The sequence below is a fragment of the Diorhabda carinulata genome, chromosome 10 (assembly GCF_026250575.1).
Source record: "Diorhabda carinulata isolate Delta chromosome 10, icDioCari1.1, whole genome shotgun sequence".
NCBI lineage: Eukaryota > Metazoa > Arthropoda > Insecta > Coleoptera > Chrysomelidae > Diorhabda > Diorhabda carinulata.
The window spans coordinates 5,376,732-5,404,415 of NC_079469.1; the positions used below are offsets into that span (position 1 = coordinate 5,376,732).

Sequence of the window (27,684 nt, forward strand, 5' to 3'; positions counted from 1 at the left end):
ATAACTCCAAATAGGTCTCAGTATTTGCTTGTATAGAAGCAGTTTATTGTACATGGATAACTTGGAATTTCAGAAGCTTTTTCCGAATACGATCCTGCTTTACTATGAAATATCTAGCCGACAAGTAAGACTTTAGGATTTGGGAATATTGTCTTGGTGCCATACTTGGCGTGTGCCACATCTGAGAAGACGTGGAACACTCCTTTTTTTCTTCCAAGGATTTATCAATACTGTGATTTTGTGAACTTGATCTATGGTCGGCTGTTTTTCCCTAAAACCAAATCAGTTTTCCATCTTTTATTATTGGCTTCGGCTTGAGATGACAGGCAGCGAAGAAACCGGTTTGAAAGATGAAAATTCAAGAAGAAGCTCTCCTGGTTTGAGTATCATAATGACCTCTTGAGTTACTATAGTAATATAAATTATTTTCCACTACTATGCCAGGTTAGTTACTGGAAGCAATAAGAAAAGTGGAACATTTTAAATTTGTAGTATTCGAATAAAAGAAAGCTCTATTGGCCTCAATACAAAAGTAAAATGGAAAAAAGTAAGCTAGAGATCATAAGAATTTAGCAGTAAAACCAAAGTCGAGCCTCCTGTAAAGAAATCAAATTTAGTATTATGCTAACTTATTGCAAGGTTTGAGCGAAGAAATCAAGCAAAAACGGTCGCATTTGGCTAAGGAGAAAGTGTTGTTTCATCAAGACAATTCATCAGCTCACACATCTGTTATTGCGATGGCCAAAATTAATGAATTAAAGTTTGAATTACTACCTCATGCACCCTATTCACCAGATTTATCCCCCTCGGACTAGTTTCTGTTTCCAAACCTGAAACAATGGCTCGGTGGGCAGATTTTCCAACAATGAGGTGATAGATAGTATATTGTCGCATTTTGATAGACTTAAACAAAATATGATGAGAGTAAGCCGAAACTTTTCGTCGATTTAATAATGGTGAAAAGTTTTCTCGATCAATAAAGTGGTATTTGGGGCAGTAGACTAAATGCTAAAGAGCATTGGGTAAGATGAAACTGACCCTTGAGAGACAAAATTATCCTTCCAACACTAAAACTGGGTATCATGAAACAGTTTGTTAAAACACTAGATAAAGACGGGAACTGCTTTTCTCATATTTGCTAAAAATTTCCTGAGCTTACTATGGAAAAGTTAAAGCTGATAATCAATTTAGAAATTAGATAATTGAATTAGAACAGTTTTCGTTGGGATGTAGAATTTTATAGAAAATAAAAAATTATGTATAACTTATAGAAGATCTGCTGTAATAAAAAATATGGGGTGCAATGTGATCACAAAATTCTACTTTCTTTATATTCATCTGGACAGGTTTCCGGAAAATTTAGTACAACTGAAAGAAGACTAGGGAATGTTTAATGGAAGGGCGCTACCAGAGTTTTTGGGATACTAGTTTTTCGTAGTAAATACATGTTTTATAACTACATAGCTAAACCCCAGTAATTATATCGTTACGAACAAGCTCGTGAAATGGGTTCACAGGCCGGTCCTGTCCAGCTACAATGGAATTTTAAAATTTGGTGATTTCACGCGGCGTCTTTAACGTTTTAACAAGTTCCCTTTAAGAACATTTTATTAAGGCGGACGGTTTATTTACAGTATTTCTTAATAATTTCTAGGAAAGTCTATTTACTTATTTCTTTTGTTTCTTTTTGTTCTAACATTTTGTGAAATTGTATTTGTGGTATATAAATAAGTTTATGTAGTGCAGTAAGTTAGTTTTAAATAAATAGTCTTAGTCTTATAAACAGAATTTCTATTTCTAGATGTAATGTCAACTATAGTTATTTACGCAACAAGTGCAAAAAGTAAGTGTTTATCGCACGCGACTTAAATTTGTCTGACGAGGCCGTTAGATCGAATTTGACAACACGTCGAGTGCCATACACTTTTTGCAGGAGTTGCATACAATATTTTTTCTATGTTTATGAAAAAAATTAATTACTAATTAATAATAACTAATGTTTGCTTAGTTTTGTCCTTAATATACTCCCAATCATTTTTATAGAATTAAACACATAAAAATATAGCAGTTTTGAGATGTGTCCACGAGAAAAGCAAAAAAGGAAGAATCGAAAAAGGAAAACAAATATTTTGGGTAAATAATTGGAAGAGAAGTCAAAACGTCCTACTCGTGAAAAAAAAATTATTTTACTCATTTGTTGCATGAATAACTATTAATGAATTCAGTTCAAACAATATATTTGATTAAAAATTAAAATGTATGTAGATAAAGAAGGCTAAAAAGTTCACGAATAGTGAACTTAATAGTGAAAAATGATGTGTGATATGATGGATGAATTGTATATTGAAGAAGCTCACGAAATTTAGTGATAAGACTGATTTAGAAGTGATATTGATTCGATTTAGGATTGGACATCACTTTGACGACAAAAACAAATGAAAATGCGCTTAAAATTGTTCAAATATCGGATTGGGGTACTGTTTGCGCAACTAAGTCGTTTCGAAAACGACTATGAAATGGATTTTTCTAAAGAAATTCGTCTAAAATTCCTCCAGTCATGGATTCAACGATGTAATTAGCAGAGATAAATTTTTCATATTCTTCCTTTTTCAATTGAATTTGATTTACGTGAGGTTCAACATTATATGTCTTAGCCTTAACAGCGTATAAGAAACACCCATTCTCATTTTCCATTTTTAGTAACAATAAAATCAAATCAAACGTGACAGCTGCTAGATTTTACTGGTTCTATTTGGTGCCACTGATCTGAATCATTTCGATTTAAATCATTAAGTCGATCAGTAGGAACTCAATTTGCCTCACGAAGCCCTATTGTCAGGTTCCTTTATTGTTTCGTTTGTTGTAGGTAGGCCGTTCGCCTACCCATATATACTTTCCGAATAAAAAAATCTAATTAAAATGGGCTGATAGTTTTCGATGATATTATCCACGCTCTAGGTGGTAAGACGTATCGGGATTGGGGCTAATGATGAGTCGAAAACCTAGCGTTTTGTGAAACAGATTCACACCTACATCGATGGGAACTTAACGCTGGAATTAAATACAATTCTAAAATTTTTTCTTCTATATTAAGATGACCAATTATAAAATTTGTATTGAATTACTGGTTTGATTGATATCAATGTTTTTGATATGGGAAAAAAGAAAAGCAAACGATTTATTAACTTTTATTTATCAAAATTTCTTCAATCGTTGTCTCAAATACCGTTTTGGGGGGACAAATTTCAACTTGTGGAATGGAAGATGTTAGAGGTTAAATCAGAAGAATAAGCTTCTCGCTAAACCAATTCGAAATATAATTATAATGTAATATGTATAAAAAAAAATAATGAATCCTTAGATCACAACCGAGGCTACATTAGTAAGACTGGAAAGTCTCGTCGTCTTTACAGTGAAAAAACGGAAACTGGAAAACTTCGACCACATACTAAGATATGTTAGAAAAAGGCAAACCAATTGATTATGACAATGACTGGTGGATTCATTGTGCCCTTTTGGTGGATTTGAATAAACTCTTGACTGATCTGAATATAAAGTTACAGGGTAAAAATCCGATTGTCACAATGTATTCATATATTCAAGCCTTTGAAACAAAGTTGAGGCTTTGGGAAAATCAGTTAACTTCTGCAAAATTTGATTACGGAATTCAACAATCGTTTTAAAGACTTTCACAAAATGAATGAAATGGAATTCACATTCAATTTTGAAGCTTCACAGGCACCAGTTCATTTGCAAATGGAGTTGATAGATCATTAATCGGACATTTTATACACAATATTTCAAGAGTTTGGATAATTACAAGGAATTAAAAAAGCATTTAGCGTTTTCTGTATGTTTGGTAGCACCTATTTATGTAAGCAGATGTTTTCCGTCATGAAAATGAATAAGAACAAACATCGCAGAAGACTTACGAATGAACATCTGTAATCAATTCTTAAAATAACTACAACGAATATGATACCTGACATCAAAAACCATCTTTTATAACTTTGATATGATTTTTAATAACAGTATATTATAACTTATATAATAATATTCAGTTCAATTTAGTTTTATTTTCAATCTGGCCCGCCTACGAATCCAAAATTCAATATATGGCCCTCTGCAAAATTGAGTTTGACACCTCGGCTTTACGTTCATTTTACAGATGGATACAGATCTCGATTGTTTGCGAAATAAAGTCTCAATTTGAGAAAAAAAAAAATAGCCAGAACAAAACGAACATTTGGTTATGAATATGTTGATGAACCAATTAATACAATGATAGCTACTAACATAGTCTACATCGATTGTCGATTTAAGCTATTCTGAACAATTCGGTTTTATTTATAATTTGAATCTTTGTGAAAAGAAAACATTCTCAAGCAACGATTTAGGTATAATACTTCCGGAAGTATAAGTATAGCGAACTATATGAAGAACTTCAGCTTTCAAAAGCCAATTCACTAAACTTTATCAACGACGTGAACAACTCATTCAAATGTTTACTTATAAGGTAAATGCTCATAGTACAGTTTCCGATGATAGACAAATTATCTGTATAGCAGCTAAAATAGCAGCAGCCCTTAGCTCTGACACAATCCTGAAAAAAGCAATAAAAAACTCTTCATAAATCGGTTTATGTTACTTTACGTGTTTTTTTACTGGAAAATAAAAGGCGTCGCAAACTAAGTGTGGTCTAGCGCCGCTACTGAATGTCGGGGGGTCGTCTTGATACAATTCGATGTCTTATCTAATGGTATATTACTTTGAAGAGATTAGATCAATGAAAATCCTTGTAATAAACAGGTTACCAACAAAATCCAACACATTACTGATTTTCAATACGAAAAATGTAAAGCGTCCGGGTTTATGGCGAATGCGCTACAAACATTCACCAAAAATTGAAAATTATTTAACACTACGAGGATGCATTGATATCTAGTTAGCTTAGACCAGTTCCATGCATAAACAAAATATTGCGTTACCATAGCAATGAACAATAACTCATTAGAAGTGTCAGTGTAAAGTTTGACGTCAAAAAAGTAAACCAGAGTTACGCAATAAATTAAAAGAAAAAAAATGTCCACCGAAATTGTGAAAATCGAAAAATTGGAGTATTGAGCCATTTGGACATGACAAAAATTGTTGCAAAATGGATCCCCAAATGTTTGAATGTTGACCAAAAGCGTGCAAGGGTAGAAGCATCGCGTTCGATTTGTGCTCGATTTGAAAACGATGTAGACTTCTTAAACCAAATTATTACTATGGATGAGACTTGGGTACATTTCTACGATTCAGAAACAAAGCAACAATCGATGAAATGGCGACACTCTGGTTCTCCAAGACCTAAGAAGTTTCGTGTCCAAAAATCTGCTGGAAAAGTTGTTGCTTCAGTTTTTTGGAATTGCCATGGAGTAATCATGATTTATTTTTTGGATAAGGGTGGAACAATAACTGTAGATTACTATTCGACATTACTGACTACTCTAGGGGAAAAAATTGAAGAGAAGAGACGTGGAAAACTATCCAAAAGTGTTTTGTTTTTGCAGGATAACGCCCTTGCACACAAATCTCATGTTGCCTTGCAAAAAATTCGTGATTTAGGGTTTGAATTACTAGAACACCCCCCATATTCACCAGATTTGGCTCTGTCCGACTATCATCTCTTTCATTGACTAAAAAAAAAGTTTAAAAGGTTGTAAATTTTCTTCCAACGAGGAGGTAATAAAAGCTGTGGAGGTCTGGTGTGCAGAGCAAGAAGGAACATTTTTTTGAAAGGTCTAGAGACGTTGCAAGTTCTCTGTAATAAATGTATCCAATTAAGAGGAGAATATGTTGAGTAATAAAATATTCTGACATTGAAATTTTGTTTGGTTCTATAGTAGGCTAAGAATTTTTCAATACATCCCCGTATATGAAAAGTTTCACCTAACAATAACTATAATACATTACAGACGATAATATAGAAGACAAAAGTCATTTAACTGAAGTTTTTGCATCAACTATAAAAACACTTGTACGATTTTCTTGACGAAAAAGGAATTATAGGAATTAAATTATGTTTCTGTTTAATATACATTCTGTATCATTTTCTGAGATTGAAATTTTCATCTTATTGTATTATATTGTATTGTGATTGTTAAATTATAATTATATTTGAAACTAGAGTGAGTATTCTTTGATTTAATACCATCTTAAAATTTTTTTATTGTTATTTTGACAAGTTTAATAAAATAATATTTTTTGTTACTAATTTTGAATTAGATTCTTTCAAAGTAAAATTTAAATGATGCTTAACATTACAAAGTAAATATTAAATGATTTTAAAACATAATTTGTTACTATTTTCTATTTTATTTTTAATTCAAAAACAAAACAGGGGTCCGGTTTTGGGCACTCTCCTCTACACTTTTGAATTTGTTTTTTGACGTTTCTTTGACAATATGAATAGTTTTAATTATTCTAAAAATGTGTTTTAACATAATTATTAAACGTAATCTTGTTATTCGTTTGAGGACCACTGATTAAATTGACCAACCGAAAGAGACCGGCGCTCGCTCACGACGACGATGACTGTCGGAATTGCACAGCATGAAGGTCGAACAAAAAAAAGGCCGAAAGATTGCCGTGTATTCCCTAACTCCTTCATATCCTTTTTGTTTTATCTAAGTTGTTTTGTAACATTGTGGCCATCGTATATTGAAAGAAAAAAAAAAGTTACCTCTACCTACGTAGTACCAATACTTACGTACCGCATCATCGAGTTGGTTAAGAGTAGGTACTGTCAGTCGTCGATCGAGTGAAACGATTCAACAGGGACGTACTTAGATAAACACAAAATTTATATCATGAATTTACATAGCTCGAAGATATACAAAACAAGAATAATGACACCAAAGAAATTCTCGTTTGAGAATCTTGTCTTGTCTGGTATCGCTGTAGGAAAATTCGTTGTGTATTACGCGGCATTTACCATTTATTTCGATATGCTCTGCCCGCGAAGAACTTTGAACTTAACCTTATAATCTTGCACATTATTTTACTACTCCGGTCTTACCTACAGATAGCGAGATGTAACATGTCCATCTCTACCTTCTCTGGATAGCAGCGCCACGCTATGGCTATTACAAACACTAAGACTACGGACAACAAGCCGATATATAGAAATGCGTTTGGTTTCCAGACCTTTATGTAAGTGGTTGGTACTATTTTAAGCTGTATGAATAAAATTTTAGCTTGAATTTCAGCTTAAAATCATGTAAAGAAATGGTATTTCTTTAGTTTTAGTATGGTTTACTTTGTTTATATGTGGGTTATGATGTCTATGATAGATCTGTCATGGATGTCACAAATGTCACTGTCACAAGTGTCAATTTTAATTGATTAGAATAAGATAATAAAGGATAATTAATGTAGGTCCAGAAAAATTGCTTATTTGAAAGAGTTGAGGAAGTTAACATTAAATGTCGTTTTATAAGATGATTTTCAAATTAATTGAAGTAAACATATGTGTTGCTCTAGGAAACAAAGCTTTTATTTTTATGACAAATACGCTACATAAGTGATATTAATAAACTGTTTTATATTACTTAACTGAATCTTAACTAAAAAACAAAGAAACGACATGTTTATTTCTTCAACTCTTTCTTAAATAAGCAATATTTCTTGACCTCTATTATCTTATTTTAATCAATCAAAATTGACACTTGTGACAGTGACATTTGTGACATCCATGACAGATCTATTATAGACATTATAATCCACAGATAAATAAAGTAAACCATACTAAAACTAAAGAAATATTATTTTTTTTACATACTTATTTAATCTATATTCCCAGTTTTTTTGGCGTTACTTTAAAAAAGAATTTATTTTTTACCAAAAAGCCACTATAAACATGTTTATAAAGAAATTTTGTATAAATAATAGCAATTTAACCCTTTTACTTTATCTTGAGGTGAGCCTAAAGGGTCTGTATATTTAATTTCGTTATTGCATAAGCTGAAGTTTCGTAGAAATTTTTTCCCTGAAATTTATTTATGATCGAATTGATTCTATAGTATCTGTATGACCTGTAAAAAAAAGGAAAAGTGTTACCATTGCTGGACCCCTCGTAAACCGCAAATTCACTGGTTGGTTAAATATAGACCGGAACTGCTTATAGAAATTAACCATAAAATTTTTTGAGCCGCCGATTATAGTGAAGCAGAACGTTTTTTATTATTTTTTATCTTATTTTTGATAATGTTACTTTCATAAATTCCACAAATGTGCTAAATTCCTTGTTTCTCGTAATTTTTTTCATATTATCTCTAATTCAAGACTAGGTCTTAAACCGCTGTAAATTTTCAATTCTCATTCTTTCAAAATGTACAAATTGTCAATATTCACTCGGGAAATATAATCTAATAACAACTTGAACGTAAATCTCGTGAAAGTATGGAAGGATAATGAAGGAAGAAGTTATAAAAGCGATAATTTGGTTAAAAAACGCAAAAGCTGCATCGACCAAATAACTTCTGAAATGTTTGTTAACTATTAACAATTTCTTTGGTAATCTTACCAAAAATGTGTAGGAAGTTTTAACGTACAACAATTTATTAAATCACTAAACAAAAACAATTTATAAAATTTAGTGAGCGGTACTAGAAAATTTGATTAGCAACTTTACTATATAATTTTGTAATTGCAATCAAATATTCATCATAATGATACTCAATACATTTACTATGCAGTTTATAACTCAAATAACTTGAACTAAGGTTGAAAAACTAAATATATTTTTTTAATTTCTTTAATTTCTTATTTCTTAGACCTTTTGATATATTAATGCTTCTAAATGTTTTTGATTTTAGGTCTCTTTTGTTTTAAAATTAGTTTTTTTTAGACGACGCATAAGATCCAAAACTTTTTCAATAACATTGATGAAAGAAAATAAATAATAAAGAACTATAAACATTTTATTTATAATTTTTTCTGGTGACATAAAGAGCTCGTACTGTTTTTTATACCTTGTATGAGATTTATCCGGCAACGAATTAAGAACGGCCGCAATGCTTTCTTCGGTGAGTTTGGTGGCGTTTAGAGAAAACTTCGGATAAAACAAATAATTTCAGAAAATTAAAAATTTAAGGTTATGTAAAATCATCGAAGTGAAACTGTCAACTGTCAACATTGAAGTGGCCAGAGTCACATTTAAGGAAGTTAAAGTTTTTTACTCCAGAGCGTCCCGAAAGTGTTTTGCAGTACATGGAACACTCAAAACGCAACTTTCGGTATGTAAATGAATACAGAACGAACAACTTTTAGATGACGTCTTCTAAAAATACATTGATTAGTAATTTTAGCCATCATATTATGTTTCGCAATACAATGGTAATTTTACAAAAAAATTTTACAGTGTAAATGAGAGTACGTCAAACATACCAAAGATACATGAAGCGGCTGATTTTGCATCACCTTTTTTTGATAATTTTTTTAAGCAACTGCCTAAATACATCAGAGTAATATGTCGGTTGTATTCCTTAAAGTCCCTTGCAGTCTCAAAATACTATAGTTATCATTTTTTGGTGTTTTTTGTGGCATTTTCTCATTTTGGAACTTTGTACTAATTTTTGTCATATTTAAATGTTCATGTAGAACGCTTGTTTTGAAAATTCCGGTCTGTGCTCAATTATTTTAAGGCGCTGGTTACAAAACCAATTTTTAGACGACACCGTCTGAAAGTTGTTCGTTCTGCATTCATTTACATACCGAAAGTTGCGTTTTGAGTGTTCCATGTAGTGAAAATGACAGTTCCTTACAGCAAAACACTTTCGGAACGCTTTGGAGTAGACATCTTTGACTTCTCTAAATGTTGACAGTTGACAGTTTCACTTCGATGATTTTGCATAACTTTCTTCCAGCACAAATAAGAATCAATCAACAAATTCTATCGAAAACACATTTACAAATTGTATAGAAATCACAAACACATCTACAGAGATTCCATCAACATCTAGTAGAGATATACATATTCCATCTGCATCCGATCCAAGAAATATTAATAATTATCCTGGAGTTACAATCAACATTACTTTTTGCATATAATTAATAATGTAATATTGACATTGCAAATATCATTAAGTACATTATATTGTTCAATAAATAAAATGTTTATAATTCTTTATTATCTATTTTCTTTCCTCAGTACCTATATATTGAGTCCATGATATTTTTAGTAGTCTACGGAAGATCCACATTTCAAAAGCCTCGAGTCTGATATCTACTTTTTTTAATGTCCCTGTTTCTGCTCCATACAAGAGAACTAAGTGCATGTACGCCTTTACAAAACAGTTTAAGCTCAAGGTTACGTTACATAATAGGTTTTTCCACCTTTAGGAATACGGTTCTAGCTTGTTCTATAATTGATTTAACATCAACGTCAGGGTCTACATTTGTCTACAGCTGCCAAGATATTTGAATTCCTCAACTTTCTCTATTGCGGTGTCATTGATGTTTATGTTCAGTTTTGGGTTCGGAAGTCTTCTTAAGGCATTTCTTTTGTTTTTGTTACATTAATTTTCATGCTTAGCTGATCTCCCACTTCTACAGCTTTGTTGATTACGCGATTACTAATTGTATAATCGTTTTTTGTTCTTTCAGCTTTTTAATATGATTTTCATACATTTTATAAGATGTATCAGTGAAATAGTAGATGTTACGCTAAGTCAGCGGGGACAAGAATGTCTTGTAACTAATGATTTTAAATTTAAAAATCAGAAATAACAAAAAAGTGACTAAATTATTTGTTGGTGCTCAGTAGAAGGATGTAAACCAAAGTGTTATACCGATGAAGATAAGTTAGGTTAGGTTCGTTTCATAATTAAAATCCCGAGCTGTATAATCTTCCGTCACAAGTGGTCTAATCTTCATGACAACCACGATCACGAGTTGGCAAATTGTAACAGAAGAAAATTCTATGGCTGGTATTAAAATCTCGAGTTGGCGCTTCAATATCTTCGTTGATTGGTTAATTTTACCTTAAAACGTATTTGGAGAAGTCCTTAGGTTTTCTATAATCCTAATTTCAGAGCCTATAATGATTTAATTGATATAATCTGTTGAGTTGAGTCCCGTGCTTCTATGTGAATTGAATTACAAAAAAACTACTACTTCTTCTCATCAAGCACATTATTACGTTGGTTTTTTAATCCACGTAGACTGCTCTATAATTATATACGGTTATGTTTACACATTTTCTTCTATTTTAGGTCATCGAAGGCTACTTTTGATACTTTCTCAACCTTTGTTCGTTTATATATATATAAAAAAAAAAACAAATCCTTTCTACTTTTAAAAACAAAAATTGAGACCAAATAAATACGATTGTTATCATAAAGTTGTTTAATAATATGCTTCAGAGATTAAATAAAAATTACGGCAAAGAATGTAGAGATGGGCAGCAATTTTAAAACCAATCAGTTATAAGTATTTTTTTTATTTATAAATCGACATTTATAAAAAAAATTGTTATATTTATAGCACAAAATATTCATTGTTAATTTAGTTTGACGAGAAAAACAAATATTTAATTAATAATTGGGATATAATGTCCCAATAGTATTGGTTTGTGTGTAGTATGTGTCCAAACAGTTTGTTCTGATAGTAAAATAAAAAGAATATAGAAGAAAAACATCATCAAGAAAAACATTTATTTTTTATTGCAAATATACAAGGTAATCAAGAATGATACCTTAGCAAAACAATCATTCCAGATCTTTACTGCGTACATTTGGCCAGTGATCTTTGTCCCCTTTATTTTTTGAAAGCTGCACATCTTACACATCGTTTTCTTGAGTTTCTCGAAGATGTTCTACGACATTATCCATGAATTTGGTTTGAGGGGCGTCCTCTCTTCATTATTTTCTTCTTACCTAGTTGGGATTTGCGAATTGCTATCATATTTTCTGCTACCGGTATAATAAAGTTTATAAAAGGTAGTTTTCAACATCTTGTTTCTTTTTATTCATGCATTATATTTTGCAGTCATGAATAACTCGTAGAAAACCTTGGAGCTTTTTGTTCTGTTACTGCCCGATTTTGTCGAACATTCCTGGTTAACAAATCCTGGTGCACCATTCAGAATTGACTGTTTTGCGTTGCTCTAATGGAACGGTAGCCACATGTCAAGTTATTCTAAAAATACAAGCGACCATTTCTTTCGAAGTGCTTCCTCCGCGAACAACTTTTGTTGGATTTGGCTCATCTTGAAACACTCATATTGTAGACTGTTATTTAGTTTCATATGCATAGATCCATGATTCGTCGCCAGTCACGATCTTATAGACATTTCGACACGAGTTCCTTTGAGTGATTGTTACCAAATGGTCATGCAATAGCACCATTGTGACAACACGTTCTGAGCTTTTTGTTCTGTTACTGTGATCATATGATCGGCCTGATCGACGCCTTCCATAAATTCAGTACAAAACATAATTGAATTGACAAGTACTTATTTTCTTTCTATTTCTATTCTTTCCACAGTACGGATACTGCTAACTGTAACAGTTGTTTACTACTACCTAAGAAATCTCTAGAATCTCGCCAACGAGTGCAAATTAAATCTTCTTCACATGCCATAATTCCACCATCTCCTCTAGTTTATTGCACCATAAGGTAGTGTATGTAAAAGATGGATTGAGGTACAAAATCCGTCAAGATATAAAACTGTGTTCGTATCTCGAATTGATCTGGTTAATTTCTCCACAAGACTTTCACCAAGTGTGCCTTCTTGTGTGGAATTTTCTTTTCTGGAATCACATCTTGTCTTATACCTCGTTTGATTGGTTTTAGAGGAATCAATTGTTTTGTTGATGATCTTCCTCATCGTCTAGTCAATTGATTGATACGTACTATCACTTTTGACAAACAAAAAAGTTTTTTTACACAGGATAATACTTCTTTTATGTAATACTCCTTGATATCGTCGTTTGGTTTGTCAGGGGTATTGAAGTACAGTTTTGATATAAGTGACTGACATCTATCCGTAGATATGGGACTTCTAATTTCATCATTACCCGAAGATTTTCTGTTTGATCAATACACGTGATATGTTGGTAACTCATCAGGGAACTACCAAGCGCGATCATTATTTCTGAACTCAATGTCTTTTGATGTTCTTTCTACAATATCCAATCGTTGTTTGGTTTTGGTGCAATCCAATCATTTGAACACTGCATTCGTTTCTTAGTCTAGTCAAATTAGTCCTTAAAATAGATGTAAGGTTACAAAAATTCCCATAGAGCCAAAAAATGGTATAAATGTTCAGAATACTCTTATAAATGAATTGTGAAAAGTCCTCATCAATCCACCTTATACAAAAAAAAATTATTGATGGTGAAAGATTGCAAAAAAAGGTTTTTCAGCTAAACGGTGAGTTTTACAGCAAAAATAGTTCAGACCAAAATTGTAGATCATCCGATTCTCTACAAAAAATGTATCAACACTTTTTTTCATAAGTATTGCCATCTCCTTGATATAGCGGTTGAAATAATTGAAAAAAATATTTTATTCTTAATATGTACACGTTTCCACACCATCCTGGTAGGTCTATTCCACGATCTATTGTGATCGTATTGAATTCAAATTGAGTATTGAAAAAGTTGAAAGCTGTGTAAATTATGTAATATATAAATGAAAAAATAATTTGGAAAAATTATTCGTCGGATTCATAATAATCCAATGGAACTTCTAGTATACTGTCTTCGTTTTCTTTCTTTCGAAATTATTCTCATCTAGTATTGATTCAACATTGGAGCACGACTACCCTTGACAATTGGTACCTGCTAAAGACCAAAACAGTCCAAACTTTTTACAGCCGCATTTAACATTGCAACCTTTCTTGCAATTGCAAAAGATGGTGTTAAGGAGTTTTTCTAGTGCAGGCGGGAGTAACTTAACCAATGCATTGTCAACTAACTTCCAACCCTAGTCTTCTGGATCCATTTTATTGCCAAACCATACTTGAACTTGATAATATACCCGGAATAGCTGTTGTTGAGCAGCAGCAGAGGTTTGGAGAAGATTGTTTTCTATTATAAGTTCTTTTGCAAAAGATAAGTATCGGAGTTTATCCAAGCAGGTAACTTTTTTTGGAGTTCCGTACATAGAAAGAAGAAAGCGAATTCCATTAGTGATCATAACTTCTGGAGCAGAGTTACTATCTTCAAAAACTTCAGCACAATTGATTAAATTTTGTTTCTCGATTTTGTCATTTTGGAAAAGCACAGAAACTTTTTGATGAATACATTTCCCGGTTTAAAGAAATAAATATTTTTTTCTGTTGGAGTTCGAGCAGTAAGTAATACTTCACCAACAACAATAGTTATATTTGTTGAGTTGAATTGTTCTATTGCTGTTTCAATGATCAGAACATCAGCATCATTTTCAGCTTGTTTTACAAGAATATTTTGAGTAGTAAATTTTTCATTTAACATTAAAATAAACCGAGACTTGTTGTGGGTATTTGCAAGAAATTTCTGTTTGCTTGTGGGAACCGTCATAAATTCATCAAAAATAACATCAGAAGATGAAGATTTTGTTGTAGCTCGACGTCGTTGTACTGCGGCTTTAGTATTTTTATACTAAAGTCTACTAAATACTAGAGTCACTCTATGGCCAAAATGTCTACATACATACTGAACATATTTGTATAAAATAGTATAAAATGTTTTTTCGTGGTAATATGGTAATGGTAATACTTATGAAAAAATATGTTGATACGTTTTTTGTAGAGAATCGGATGATCTACATTTTTTGTCTCAACTATTTTTGCTGTAAAACTCATCGTTTAGCTGAAAAAAGCGAAAAACCTATTTATGCAAACTTTCACCATCAATAAATCAAGGGGGATTGATGGGGACTTTTCACAATCCATTTATAATAGTACTCTGAACATTTATACCATTTTTTAGCTCTATGGGAATTTTGGTAACCTTCAAAGTCTTATTTGACTGGACAATTTGAAGATTTGTTGGTTATGGTACACGATAGATTCGTTTGTTTTTCTAATCCAGTCCTTAATTTACTATTCGGAACTTCGTCTTCCTTTTTATTTTCACCGTTGAATTCTTCATTTTCGAGAAGTGAACACTTTATTCAACTTCACTTAAAGAATCATCGTCGCTAGATGGTTGCATGTAGTTTTAATCTATATCACTAAAATCGCTGTCTTGAAATGGGTCTTATTCTTCTTCAGAATCTATGTTCGAGTTCTTTGTCTGACGAAAGTTTATCAATTTTGAAACTAATAAAAGCTATTGTTGTACACTAAATAAGTAAAATAAAATTAGAATTAGAACAGTTAGTAACAAAATTTCATAGAAAAGAAAAAGCGGACAGCAAACAGCAACAAAGCTGACAGATTTCGATTTGATTACTAGCCTATAAACGTACTGTTACTAAAATGCATTTGTAAACATTAAAATTATTTGAAATTCCTTGGGATAATATGTCCTTACAGTATTGAAAGGGTAATTTTCGTGGTAAATTAGAATGATGCTAACCTCTAAACGAGCAAACCTAACTTCAAATGCAGGACCTGACAACATCTAATATCGTGACTTCTTCGTACAATTATAAATCACCGATAATGTTGTACTTACGTCTGTAAACATAGACGTTTATTAAAATATTTATGGTAAATGGAGAGTACACAACGTTCGATCATGAAAATGACACAAAAAGTACAAGTAGTTTCTTATTTTTTAAAGATGAGGTCCTGCAAAAAGTAAGCTATCTTTGATCGGTGAAACATGGTCTCGTTTTTATGAAATAATCTTTTTGAAAGGTCCGCTTGATATTTAGTTTATACGTTTATACTACAGTAGTAGAAAACGTTGAAAATCCAAATCAATGGATACCAAACAGGGACAGGGAATAGGATGTGGTAAGAATACATCCGACACGCAAAGTGGAAGACACTTGATTTTTAAGAATGTTTTTTTAAAAGTTTCTGGTTTTTTACGATTTATCAAACAGATATTTGGATATTAAAAAAGTTGTTGTTACTGATTTTATTGCAGAAATTTTCACCTGGACCGAGTTTTATAACTTAATTATCACATAAAACCCCAAAAATTCAAAATCTATTGCTTGTAAGCTCCATTTCAATCTATCCAGAGAATATAAAATTTTTGGTCTGACTAACGACGAACTTTTCTGTAGAAAGAACAAATAGATCCTGTCTCATATTAAGAAAAAGTTTATGAATTTGATTTTCATCGATTATATTCATCTCCTTAACATTTCTTTTCTAGAAAAGAACTGTCAGTTACCATAAAGTAACAATCCCATCTCAAATCGCTATACACTTTTCTAAATATATATTATTTGGATTTCGTATCGACTTATCAGCCTATTACCTATCTGGTTTGTCGACAGTGGATATAATTATAAAAATCGATGGATATCTGATAAACCTTTCACTTGGAATTGTTGCTTGTAGATATAAAGCAACGGAAGATAATAATGGTGAAAATATTGACAGCATTATTATTTTAGGGCAAAAGGGCAATTACGAACACTTATTATTACTTGTACAAAATTACGAATTTAGAAAATTATTTTACAGGGTCTAATATGAAAGTAAATTTATCCTGAGCGATTGTGAGGGCGAGAGGCAGTCTGCGAGCGCACAATTGGAGGATAAGGTCGTTGAAGAGAGTAGCTGTCGAAACGCACCAGATGATTTAGGAGACCTACGGTGATGCTTCCATAGCTAGATCGGGTATTTATGAGGAGATATGGAAAGAGTGGAATTCGACGGCCTTCTACCAGCAAGAGCAGTTAATATCAATGAGGATGAGTATCAGAATGATTGAGCATTCCTCAAATCTAAGTTTTTGAGATCATTACAGAAAACTTTGGCCATGAGGAAAGTGTGCGTGAAGATGGTGCTGTCAGAGAAGCAAAAGGTTAAACGAAAACCGATCTGCCAGTATTTTCTTGGCCCCACAAGACTTTTTTCTCCTTCAAGACATCAAAAATGGTTTGACTGATGATGAGCGTTCAAAAATTGCAACAATCAGCGATATAATTGGAACATATTTTCGTAGAAATTTGTTGGGAAGAGTTTCTTGAAATTAAAATAAAATAGAAGTTCTAACTTACATTGGTAAATAGATCTCATATTAGGGGTGCGTTATCTTTAACGTACAGGGCTTTTGATCACTCCAAACCTTTTTCTATTGTTCTTTACAACTTATGGTTAGAAAAAACAACGAAATATAGTAACCCTCGTAGCTAGAGCTTCTTGTTTATTATGATTCATTTTGAATATTGGAACTTTGAATTTAATATACCCTTTCTTCGATGGGGTGCGAGTAGCGCACATTTAGAAAAAAATTCGTGGATCTAGCACAGACTACCTACAAAATTTGATCTGCCGAAGCGACTCCTAGAGATGGGAAAACATACGAACTTTTGTATTATCATTAAGACAAAACGAAAAACCATCTAAGATTTTCCAAAATGTTTAATGTTATATAAAAATATTGAACAATAATTGATAGAAAATACAGGGATTGAAGATACCGTCTTTATACCTGCAAATGTGCGTTTTATGCACCTTTTTATAAAATCTGTGCGCTGGATGCACGCATTCCTTTCTTCGGGGTAGGATATCCACTTTTTTTTCAAACGAAAAAAAAATAGTAGGTAATAAATATAAAGTTATATTGCATCGGCAAAAAGCTTTCATTATTCAGCATAATGGATAATTACAACACCATCTTCAGTTGAGTACTCATAAAGTTTTTATTTTGTTGTAGGTAACACATAAATCACAAGTTTATATACCAGCAAATGATCATATCAATTTATTACAAGAAACAAATCAACACTTTAATGCACTAACTATAATTTATGTAAATCAAGTGGAAACCCCTATGAAAAATTGATAAAGAAAAAAATCGTATTCAAATTACTGTCTACTAACTTTACATTCAAAATCTGTAATAGTTAATATATATCATCATTCAATCTTCTATCAACTATCTGTCATAAACAACTATAAAAATCATTTTATTTGTACTAAAACGTGTTTTTTACAATCAACAATTATTAAGTTTCTCTTATACATAACCTCAAAACTAATAATTTCAAAAAATATAATCCCATAATCCCAAATGTTGATTCCAAATTTGGTGTCTGCATAAAAATTACAAAATATTTTTTGTAATATACGAAATTTTCTTCACTGAAGAACGTAATTTTTTCTAAATTTTTATCCTAGCTGATGGGAATCCTAACCTAACAAAAGACATCTCTTAAATTTGCCAAAACTTACAGCGGTCACTAGATAACGACGTAAAGGAGAAACGCTTCTAAGAGGTAGGGAGAATTCCATGACATGTTATCGAAGCGAGAACGTACACAGCCCCACCCACAACGAATAGTCGACCAATAGGTAACAGTCAGCTGTCGTCACCCCTCTGTCGACTAGATTTACGCTGTTTGACTGTTGACGCGCATGTCAGCTGATTTAGAATATTTGTGGCACAAATAGAAGTGAAAATTGAAAAGGGATAAAGTTTTAAGAACGCGATAAATTTTTTAAACTTGATTTTCTATATAAACAAGTTTTTATATGATAAATTATTTATTTACCCTGATGATGCGAAGTAATCACAGCTGCCTTGTTTCCGCTCAGATAATCTTCTTTGCAGATGAATTTGTTGTCGTCCAAGACGTAGAGTTCTTCTCCGGTGGAAAGCTGTTTCCTGCACACCAGACAGGTGAAACAATTCAAGTGGAACACTTTGTCTCTCGCTTTTCTCACTAAGTCACTCGGCGAAATCCCCTGACCGCAGCCACCGCATTTAGTACCGTACCTTCTGTAAAAAAAATGAAGAAGAAAATTACGAAGAGTCAACAGATAATTATTAAATGAAGTGTGACAGCTCGAGTAGTTTGCGGTTTACAGTTGAAAAATAGACTAAATATTGGTTTGTTATAATATTCATAACGGTATCTTTAAAGAGAGGAACTAGAAAGGATTTGCTGGCATTAATTCTTGGAATTTAAAACGTATTTAGAAATGGATGGTTGATAGGAACACCGCAAATCGTTTTAAAAACTCAGCATAAAAAAGAAGAAAAGAACAAGGCGCTTAGTTTACGGAAAATGGCGAAGAATTGGGGGAGATTGGGGTTAAACAATGACAAACATTTTATCCTTTTATCTTGTAGTGAATATGCATTTTATATTACGTCAGTTATGTAGGTAAATCAAAAAAACCAAACTATTTGAACTTGTGTTTCTATTATATTATTATATTATACATTTTGAAGTTTTGTGTCTTTTTTTGCTGTATTTCCAATGTCATATTCGCAAGCTTTTTTATTATGAAACTAGTATACATAAAAACTGCATAATATTATCCTACATAACCTAAAACCATAAAATCCGACTCATTTTCTTCTTCTTAGATTCGCGGCGTTTCCCTTCCTTTGTTGTAATTTTGTCGATATATATATATATATATATATATATATATATATATATATGAAATCTTTATGGAGTTATGAATGCCAATATATTATTAAAATATGTCCCAACAAGCGCGTTATCGACTTAACAAGGTACCTACCAAGAAGCCAATGTTTTATAACGAACCATCGTTGCCATATTTCGGTCTTTCAAAGACTTATCATTCATTGCTTCGAGACGAGGCCACTGAATAAAAAAAACAGAAGAATAATACATAGAAAAATGTAATTCAAAATCGCGTGAGAAGATTTTATTGAAAAATACCATGAAGGTTTTGGTTCAAAATATACGAAAAAAGGAGACTTGGTAATATGTAATAGTCCTATATGGATAGTTTCTATAAGTGGAAGCTGTTCCGACTAAAAAAGATAAAATAGCAACGATTCCTCTATCCTCCAGAGATTCCAGCTCGGTTCTGCGCATTCTCAAGCATGCGCAGTATAGATAAAGTGTCTCGAACGAGAGAGAAAATGAATATTATCTGCACCGTAACGCAAGATGTTTTTTCCGATAAGGAGTGTTACATAGGATTGTTTTACAAAATGCCGCATACGACTTGTGGCGACATATACTATTGAGACGAAGCCACTGAACATGGCAGAAGAAGAAAATGTGGAATAAATTGAAATTGCCTCAGAAGATTGTGACGCAAAAGGTCACGTAATCGTTGAAAATCAAATACTTATTCGAGACGAGGCCAATTTACAAGGAAGATGAAAACATAAAAAAATGTGACAGGAAGATATGAAAGATTACATTGAACAAGGCCACGGCTATATTTTGACAGTTCATAGGTAAAAGAAGAATATCACACAACAACGTTTGTAGGTATATCTGAGGAGCATAGACAATAATATAACGAGTTGTTATTGGTTGACACATTTCAAGATGGCGATTTTTAAATCAATTCGTGGCTTTCCTTTGATAATTTGAATTAATTTTCTGATGCATGTTTTATATGAATCAGAATAACAAACTAGATGTTTAAAATATAATTAGATATGTAGAAAATACATAATATATCTAATCTATTACAAGAATTAATCAATTAATGGTGAGATAGTATGTATTCGTTATAAAACACTGTTTATTATTTGGCAACACTGTAAAAGTTCATAAATCGTAAAAATCAAAGACGTACACGTCAAAATTTCGTCTTTTGATGAATGTCGTTGACAAGGAAACGAATGTAGAAAAATAGATTTTTTCTTCTCATTGTTTGGATGTATTTTGAAAAAATGGTTCAAGTATTTGATTCTCAACAGTATATAAATTCGATTTTGGCTTAGTAAATGCCATTTATAAGTGCACAAAGATTGCAAAATATAAGAAAACACGTTTTTTAAGATAGGTACTTATTTAAGATGAAAAATGCCTTGGACAACATGATGTAGGTATGAAAAATCGTGTTTGAAAACCATGTTTTTGAATAATAATGTAAAATCTATATGCTAAATACGAATATATTGGAAGAAGAAGAGCTCAAATGACATGGATACGTCTGAGGGATATCACAAGAAAGGCAGGCACGTAAACGATGCAAGACAGATTCAAACTAAAAACAGTAAAATGGAAGACAAGAAATAAAAAATTTCCAAACCAAAATAAAAAACAAATCGATATTTTACATCTTAATCATAAATTCAAAGCGAATATGATAATTATTGGTTATTAAATTGATATCGTAACTAATCAAACGATTATTGAAAAGCAATTCGAATTTTTAATCTAATCAAACAACGACGATCCTAATTGATTAAAATTTCTGATACGCCAATGAAACAATTGTAACAGGATTCTTTTGAAAAAGTTTATTTAGCATCCAGTGTGACGAATTGGGCGTTTTCTAGATTAGAACGAGCAGAACATGAACTTGATACCACTTTTTTACGGCATTAAACCCAGATGTGAAATATTATGAGTTTACGAACTCGTATTTTTATTATACGAGGCGTAACGATATTGCGTCACGTAATTAGAAGAATATTCATTAATAGAATTAAACGACTAAGTTAATTTTGTACATTTATAATCTCCGCTTCTTCAGGAGAAGGTACGATAGGTCTGGCTATTAACTAACGAGACTGGTTACGGAAAAGTGTTTTATTATAAAAATTATTCTACATTCGAATGCTCCCCTTCAATATACTCCCATCCCTTCGCCACACATCTTTCTATACGTTTTTTCCATTGATCGAAGCAGTGCTGGAAGTATTCTTTGGTGAGTGCCTTTAGGAGCTCTGCCATTTTTTGCTTTACCGCTTCCGTCGACTCCAATCGGGTCCCTTTCAAAGAAGATCTTTTTCTAACCTTTCAAAGAAATCTGAGCAGACCCGTTGACGCAAGAGGTCTTGGTCAGGAGTCAGATTTTTGGACACCATGACTTTTGTCATGTGTAATTACTCGTGTAAAACTGTTTCTTCATCGACGTTTACAGCCTCGGCAATCATCCCGATGCTCATTCGACGATCTGGTTGATTTCGGTCACTGTTTCCGGATTTGAAACAGTCACAGGGCGACCTGGACGCTGATCATCTTCAGTGCTCTCTCGGCCATCACTAAAACGCTTACGCCACTCAAAAACACGCGCACGAGATAGAGAATTGTCTCCATAGGCCTGTTTCAGCAATTTATAGCTCAAATCGCTACTGCACTACTTTTTTAACCCCACCCGTCTAGGGCGTCCTCTAGGTGCACAGTCTCGTTATATAATAGCCACAAGGAAAAAAGTTATTCAGAGCTGTAGACCATGCGATATGTTGATAGTTAGTCAAGATCTATAGCGAGATGTTGGTTGGTTTTCATTTTCGAACAGTAAATAGTCGTGCAAAAAGTCTTGCATGTTCGGTCTTGGTTTTAGTTTTGCGGACCTAAAGCTGGTTTTGATCTTGTCTTTTCTGCAAGACCAAGACTAGTCTCATCACTATTGTGTGGAAAGCGGTTTCAAGAAAATGAATTAAATTTTGTTTTGGACAGTTTGGAAACATTGCAAATTCGCTAGATTAAGTGTGCAGACTTGAAGGGAGAAAAATGTGAGAAAATAGGGTAACTCAAACCGGCATGGTATATAAAGGTACAAAATTTTTAATGAAAAATCAATTAACTCCGACTGATATCAAATTCAATCAAAATTATGAATTATTCTTCAATCAATTATAGTTTTACGGCGTATTGTTTGATTTTATTTATTATTTTTATAACCCATTCATCTGTTATTTACATAAAGTGAAACTCTACTCAACGATAAGCACCCATAATGCCAATTATATAAAAGCAACCCAAAATGAATTATGTAATTGACTAGATCAGTTAAACAATTGTATTATTATGAAATCTACTAACTTTGTCGCCAGATATTTCTCAGCAGGGGCTTCGTTTATGAAATTATTAATGTTCTAACGTAAAAGTTTTTATCTTTTTAGCTACACGTTAGCTAAACTTGAAAAAAATCCACTAAAATGTAATTAAAATAGCTGAGATCAATAATTTCTTAAATTCTGTGGTCACTGATACATCAGTGGACTTCTGAATTGTGTCTTTTCTTCTTTTCTCTATCCTCTATTTTGCCACTGCACTTCTTGCTTTTGTCACCAGCCAAAATACTACAAACACAAAGTAACCAATTTTTTACGTTTTATTCCTCACTTAATTTATTATCTACAACAGGCAATAGAATAATTATTTGTGAAGTCTCTGTTGGTGTTTCAGAACAATTATTTGATATAGGGCTTTTGCACATTTTGATTTATTGAACATCTGGAAGTAAGTACTCGGCAAAAAAATGTTGTTTATATTCCGAATTGATTGCAGATTATCTTATCATCATTGTTTCTAGCTAAAGCATCAGAAATGCTTGGAAAGTATTCATGAATAGTATTAGGATCAAAGGGATACGTTCCTGTAACTTTAGAACCTGAAACGTCAATTATTGGTATTGCGACATTGTACCTATTTTTGAAATTTGGTATCGACCTTCCTTTGTTGTGAAGACACTAGTTTGTCTGGATAAACAAAAAATGATAAACATCATTTTCGTTAGCGCTTTATATTCATTGGTATGAAGGGAAAGACCATTTAGAACAAGAAGAATTTTCTTTCTTGGATTGTTGAAAATAGTTATTCACAAACATAGAAATGGAGTATCACTGGGGAAGACCAGCGTTGACATCAAACCTTTCTGAAGTGTGAAAATCGAAAGCGACCTGGTAGAATCGATTTTTGAGATAGCCAAGCCAAGATACAAGCCAATCGTTAAGCGAGAACGACAAACGGTACGATTATAATTTATTTAGAAGATTGGTATGCCAAACCCTGTCCAAAAGCATGTCCAGGGCGGTTGTTCTGGATTCCCCATATTTCTCTCTAGTTTCAAGAAATCCCTGGTTGATGTTAGCAGATATCTCAAGATTTATGAGTTAACGACTTTCTCCATGATCTTGGTAATAGCTGGGATTAAAGCGATCGGATGGTAGTTGTTGGAAACCGTATTTCCTGTCCTAATATGGATTTAAGAAAAAAATATAATCAAAATTTATAGTTCGATAAATATATCAAAGTATGTAACTTAATCAAAAAGAAAAAAACTCTCGCTGCTGTCGTTTATTTTTATTAAATGATCTCGTTAACGACACCAGAGAGTTATTTACCCTCATTTTCGGGACTTTTTCCTCTTTTTAATCGTCGGATCGAGAAGGCAAAAGCCTAAAAGTGCCCAGATAAGGGTGAGTATATAAAGAGCACTTCCATTTATTTATGGTAATTGCCCTCCGTTTAAGTCTCCTCCCTGATATGAATTTTGAAGGGCTGCACTATCATCCGTCCCCCATATCGCCACAATTATCTTGACTTTTGTTCGAAGTTTTATTGTTTGCTTTGGGGTTTCTACTGTACATTTCGTCTATTGTTTTCGTAAATTATCAAACAAAATCTACGCAGTGTGGTTACAACTAAAAATTACAAAATTTTGATATACCTAGATACTGATTTAAAAACTGCTTAAATTATTTTTGAACATCGAATCGTTAAATTAAATTGATAAAAAAATGATTTGAATCGTTTCGTTAGCAAATTAAATTTGAAAATTACTTCGATTCTACAGTTTTATTTGGAATTACCTTTGTTCAGATTTATAAAGGAATATTGGATTTGAAAATCGGTTCAAAAATAGTAAAAATCTCGAATTTTAGAACTAATTTCATGCTTGATCACATCAATAGTTTGAACTCAAATGACGGCAGTGAACAAAACAATTTTCACGTTGGAAATATTGAAATTAGTATACAAATAGATGAAAAATTAGAATTGAACTTTCCTAGCTGATGACTAGAGCTCTGGTTAAATTGTTAACATTTTACTGAGAAAAAAAAATTGAGATCAAAAAGTAAAACGTTTTATTGGACAGAATTTGATATTGAAAATTTTAAAATTGGTTCACAAATAGATGATTTTTTGGAGTCACTCAACAACTTCTTCCATTAGAAAGAAACCGAAGCCGTTAAAAATATCAAAATCGGTTCAATAAATTGGAAAAACTAAATTTTAGAACTAATTTCACAATTGGTTATATTGATAGGTTAGTTTTATGTCAACTAAGAGCAATAAACTACATTTTATTTGACAGAACAAGTTTTATATTGAAACAATCAAAATTGGGTAAGAATTAGATGAATTTTCGACTTTCTTTAACAATCGCATCCATTTAAATGGAATTTAGATAAACTTTTATAACCAATTTCACCCCTGGACACATTCATAGCTTAGTTTCCAAGTTAATAAAAGCAATAAACTATGTTTTATAGGATAGAATCATTTTTATATTGAGAAAATCAAAATTGGCTCATAATAATTAAAAAACTATTGCTTTAAAATCGTCAAAATCGTAAATTTTATAACCAATTTCACTCCTGGTCACATTCATAGCTAAGTTTCCAAGTTAATAAAAGCAATAAACTACTTTTTATAAGATAGAATCATTTTTATATTGAGAAAATCAAAATTGGCTCATAATAATTAAAAAACTATTACTTTGAAATCGTCAAAATCGGTTTAAGAAAGTCAAAAACGTAAATTTTATAACCAATTTCACTCCTGGTCACATTCATAGCTGAGTTTCCAAGTTAATAAAAGCAATAAACTATGTTTTATAAGATAGAATCATTTTTATATTGAGAAAATCGAAATTGGCTCATAATAATTAAAAAACTATTGCTTTAAAATCGTCAAAATCGTAAATTTTATAACCAATTTCACTCCTGGTCACATTCATAGCTGAGTTTCCAAGTTAATAAAAGCAATAAACTATGTTTTATAAGATAGAATCATTTTTATATTGAGAAAATCGAAATTGGCTCATAATAATTAAAAAACTATTGCTTTAAAATCGTCAAAATCGTAAATTTTATAACCAATTTCATTCCTGGTTACATTCATAGCTTAGTTTCCAAGTAAATAAATGCAATAAACTATGTTTTATAAGATAGAATCATTTTTATATTGAGAAAATCGAAATTGGCTCATAATAATTAAAAAACTATTGCTTTAAAATCGTCAAAATCGTAAATTTTATAACCAATTTCACTCCTGGTCACATTCATAGCTGAGTTTCCAAGTTAATAAAAGCAATAAACTATGTTTTATAATATAGAATCATTTTTATATTGAGAAAATCAAAATTGGTTCATAATAATTAAAAAAATATTACTTTAAAATCATCAAAATCGGTTTAAGAGAGTCAAAAACGTAAATTTTATAACCAATTCCACTCCTGGTCACATTCATAGCTAAGTTTCCAAGTTAATAAAAGCAATAATCTTTGTTTTATAATATAGAATAATTTTTATATTGAGAAAATCAAAATTGGCTCATAATAATTAAAAAAATATTACTTTAAAATCATCAAAATCGGTTTAAGAGAGTCAAAAACATAAATTTTATAACCAATTCCACTCCTGGTCACATTCATAGCTGAGATTCCAAGTTAATGAAAGCAATAATCTTTGTTTTATAATATAGAATAATTTTTATATTGAGAAAATCAAAATTGGCTCATAATAATTAAAAAAATATTACTTTAAAATCATCAAAATCGGTTTAAGAGAGTCAAAAACGTAAATTTTATAACCAATTCCACTCCTGGTCACATTCATAGCTGAGATTCCAAGTTAATGAAAGCAATAATCTTTGTTTTATAATATAGAATAATTTTTATATTGAGAAAATCAAAATTGGCTCATAATAATTAAAAAAATATTACTTTAAAATCATCAAAATCGGTTTAAGAGAGTCAAAAACATAAATTTTATAACCAATTCCACTCCTGGTCACATTCATAGCTGAGATTCCAAGTTAATGAAAGCAATAATCTTTGTTTTATAATACAGAATAATTTTTATATTGAGAAAATCAAAATTGGTTCATAATAATTAAAAAAATATTACTTTAAAATCATCAAAATCGGTTTAAGAGAGTCAAAAACGTAAATTTTATAACCAATTCCACTCCTGGTCACATTCATAGCTGAGATTCCAAGTTAATGAAAGCAATAATCTTTGTTTTATAATATAGAATAATTTTTATATTGAGAAAATCAAAATTGGCTCATAATAATTAAAAAAATATTACTTTAAAATCATCAAAATCGGTTTAAGAGAGTCAAAAACATAAATTTTATAACCAATTCCACTCCTGGTCACATTCATAGCTGAGATTCCAAGTTAATGAAAGCAATAATCTTTGTTTTATAATATAGAATAATTTTTATATTGAGAAAATCAAAATTGGTTCATAATAATTAAAAAAATATTACTTTAAAATCATCAAAATCGGTTTAAGAGAGTCAAAAACATAAATTTTATAACCAATTCCACTCCTGGTCAGATTCATAGCTGAGATTCCAAGTTAATGAAAGCAATAATCTTTGTTTTATAATATAGAATCATTTTTATATTGAGAAAATCAAAATTGGCTCATAATAATTAAAAAACTATTACTTTAAAATCGTCAAAATCGGTTTAAGAAAGTCAAAATCGTAAATTTTATAACCAATTTCACTCCTGGTCACATTCATAGCTGAGTTTCCAAGTTAATAAAAGCAATAAACTATGTTTTATAATATAGAATCATTTTTATATTGAGAAAATCAAAATTGGCTCA

General features: G+C 31.5%; 1 protein-coding gene across 2 annotated transcripts in view; it reads right to left on the reverse strand.

The window, feature by feature from the left end:
• Positions 1-27,684, reverse strand: part of LOC130898706 (LIM/homeobox protein Lhx5) — a 118,704-nt gene that overhangs the window by 66,566 nt on the left and 24,454 nt on the right. For both annotated transcript variants that reach the window (XM_057808172.1, XM_057808173.1), the window contains exon 3: positions 18,652-18,878. In XM_057808172.1, coding sequence (XP_057664155.1) covers positions 18,652-18,878 — 227 coding nt within the window. The remainder of the gene's footprint in view (positions 1-18,651; positions 18,879-27,684) is intronic.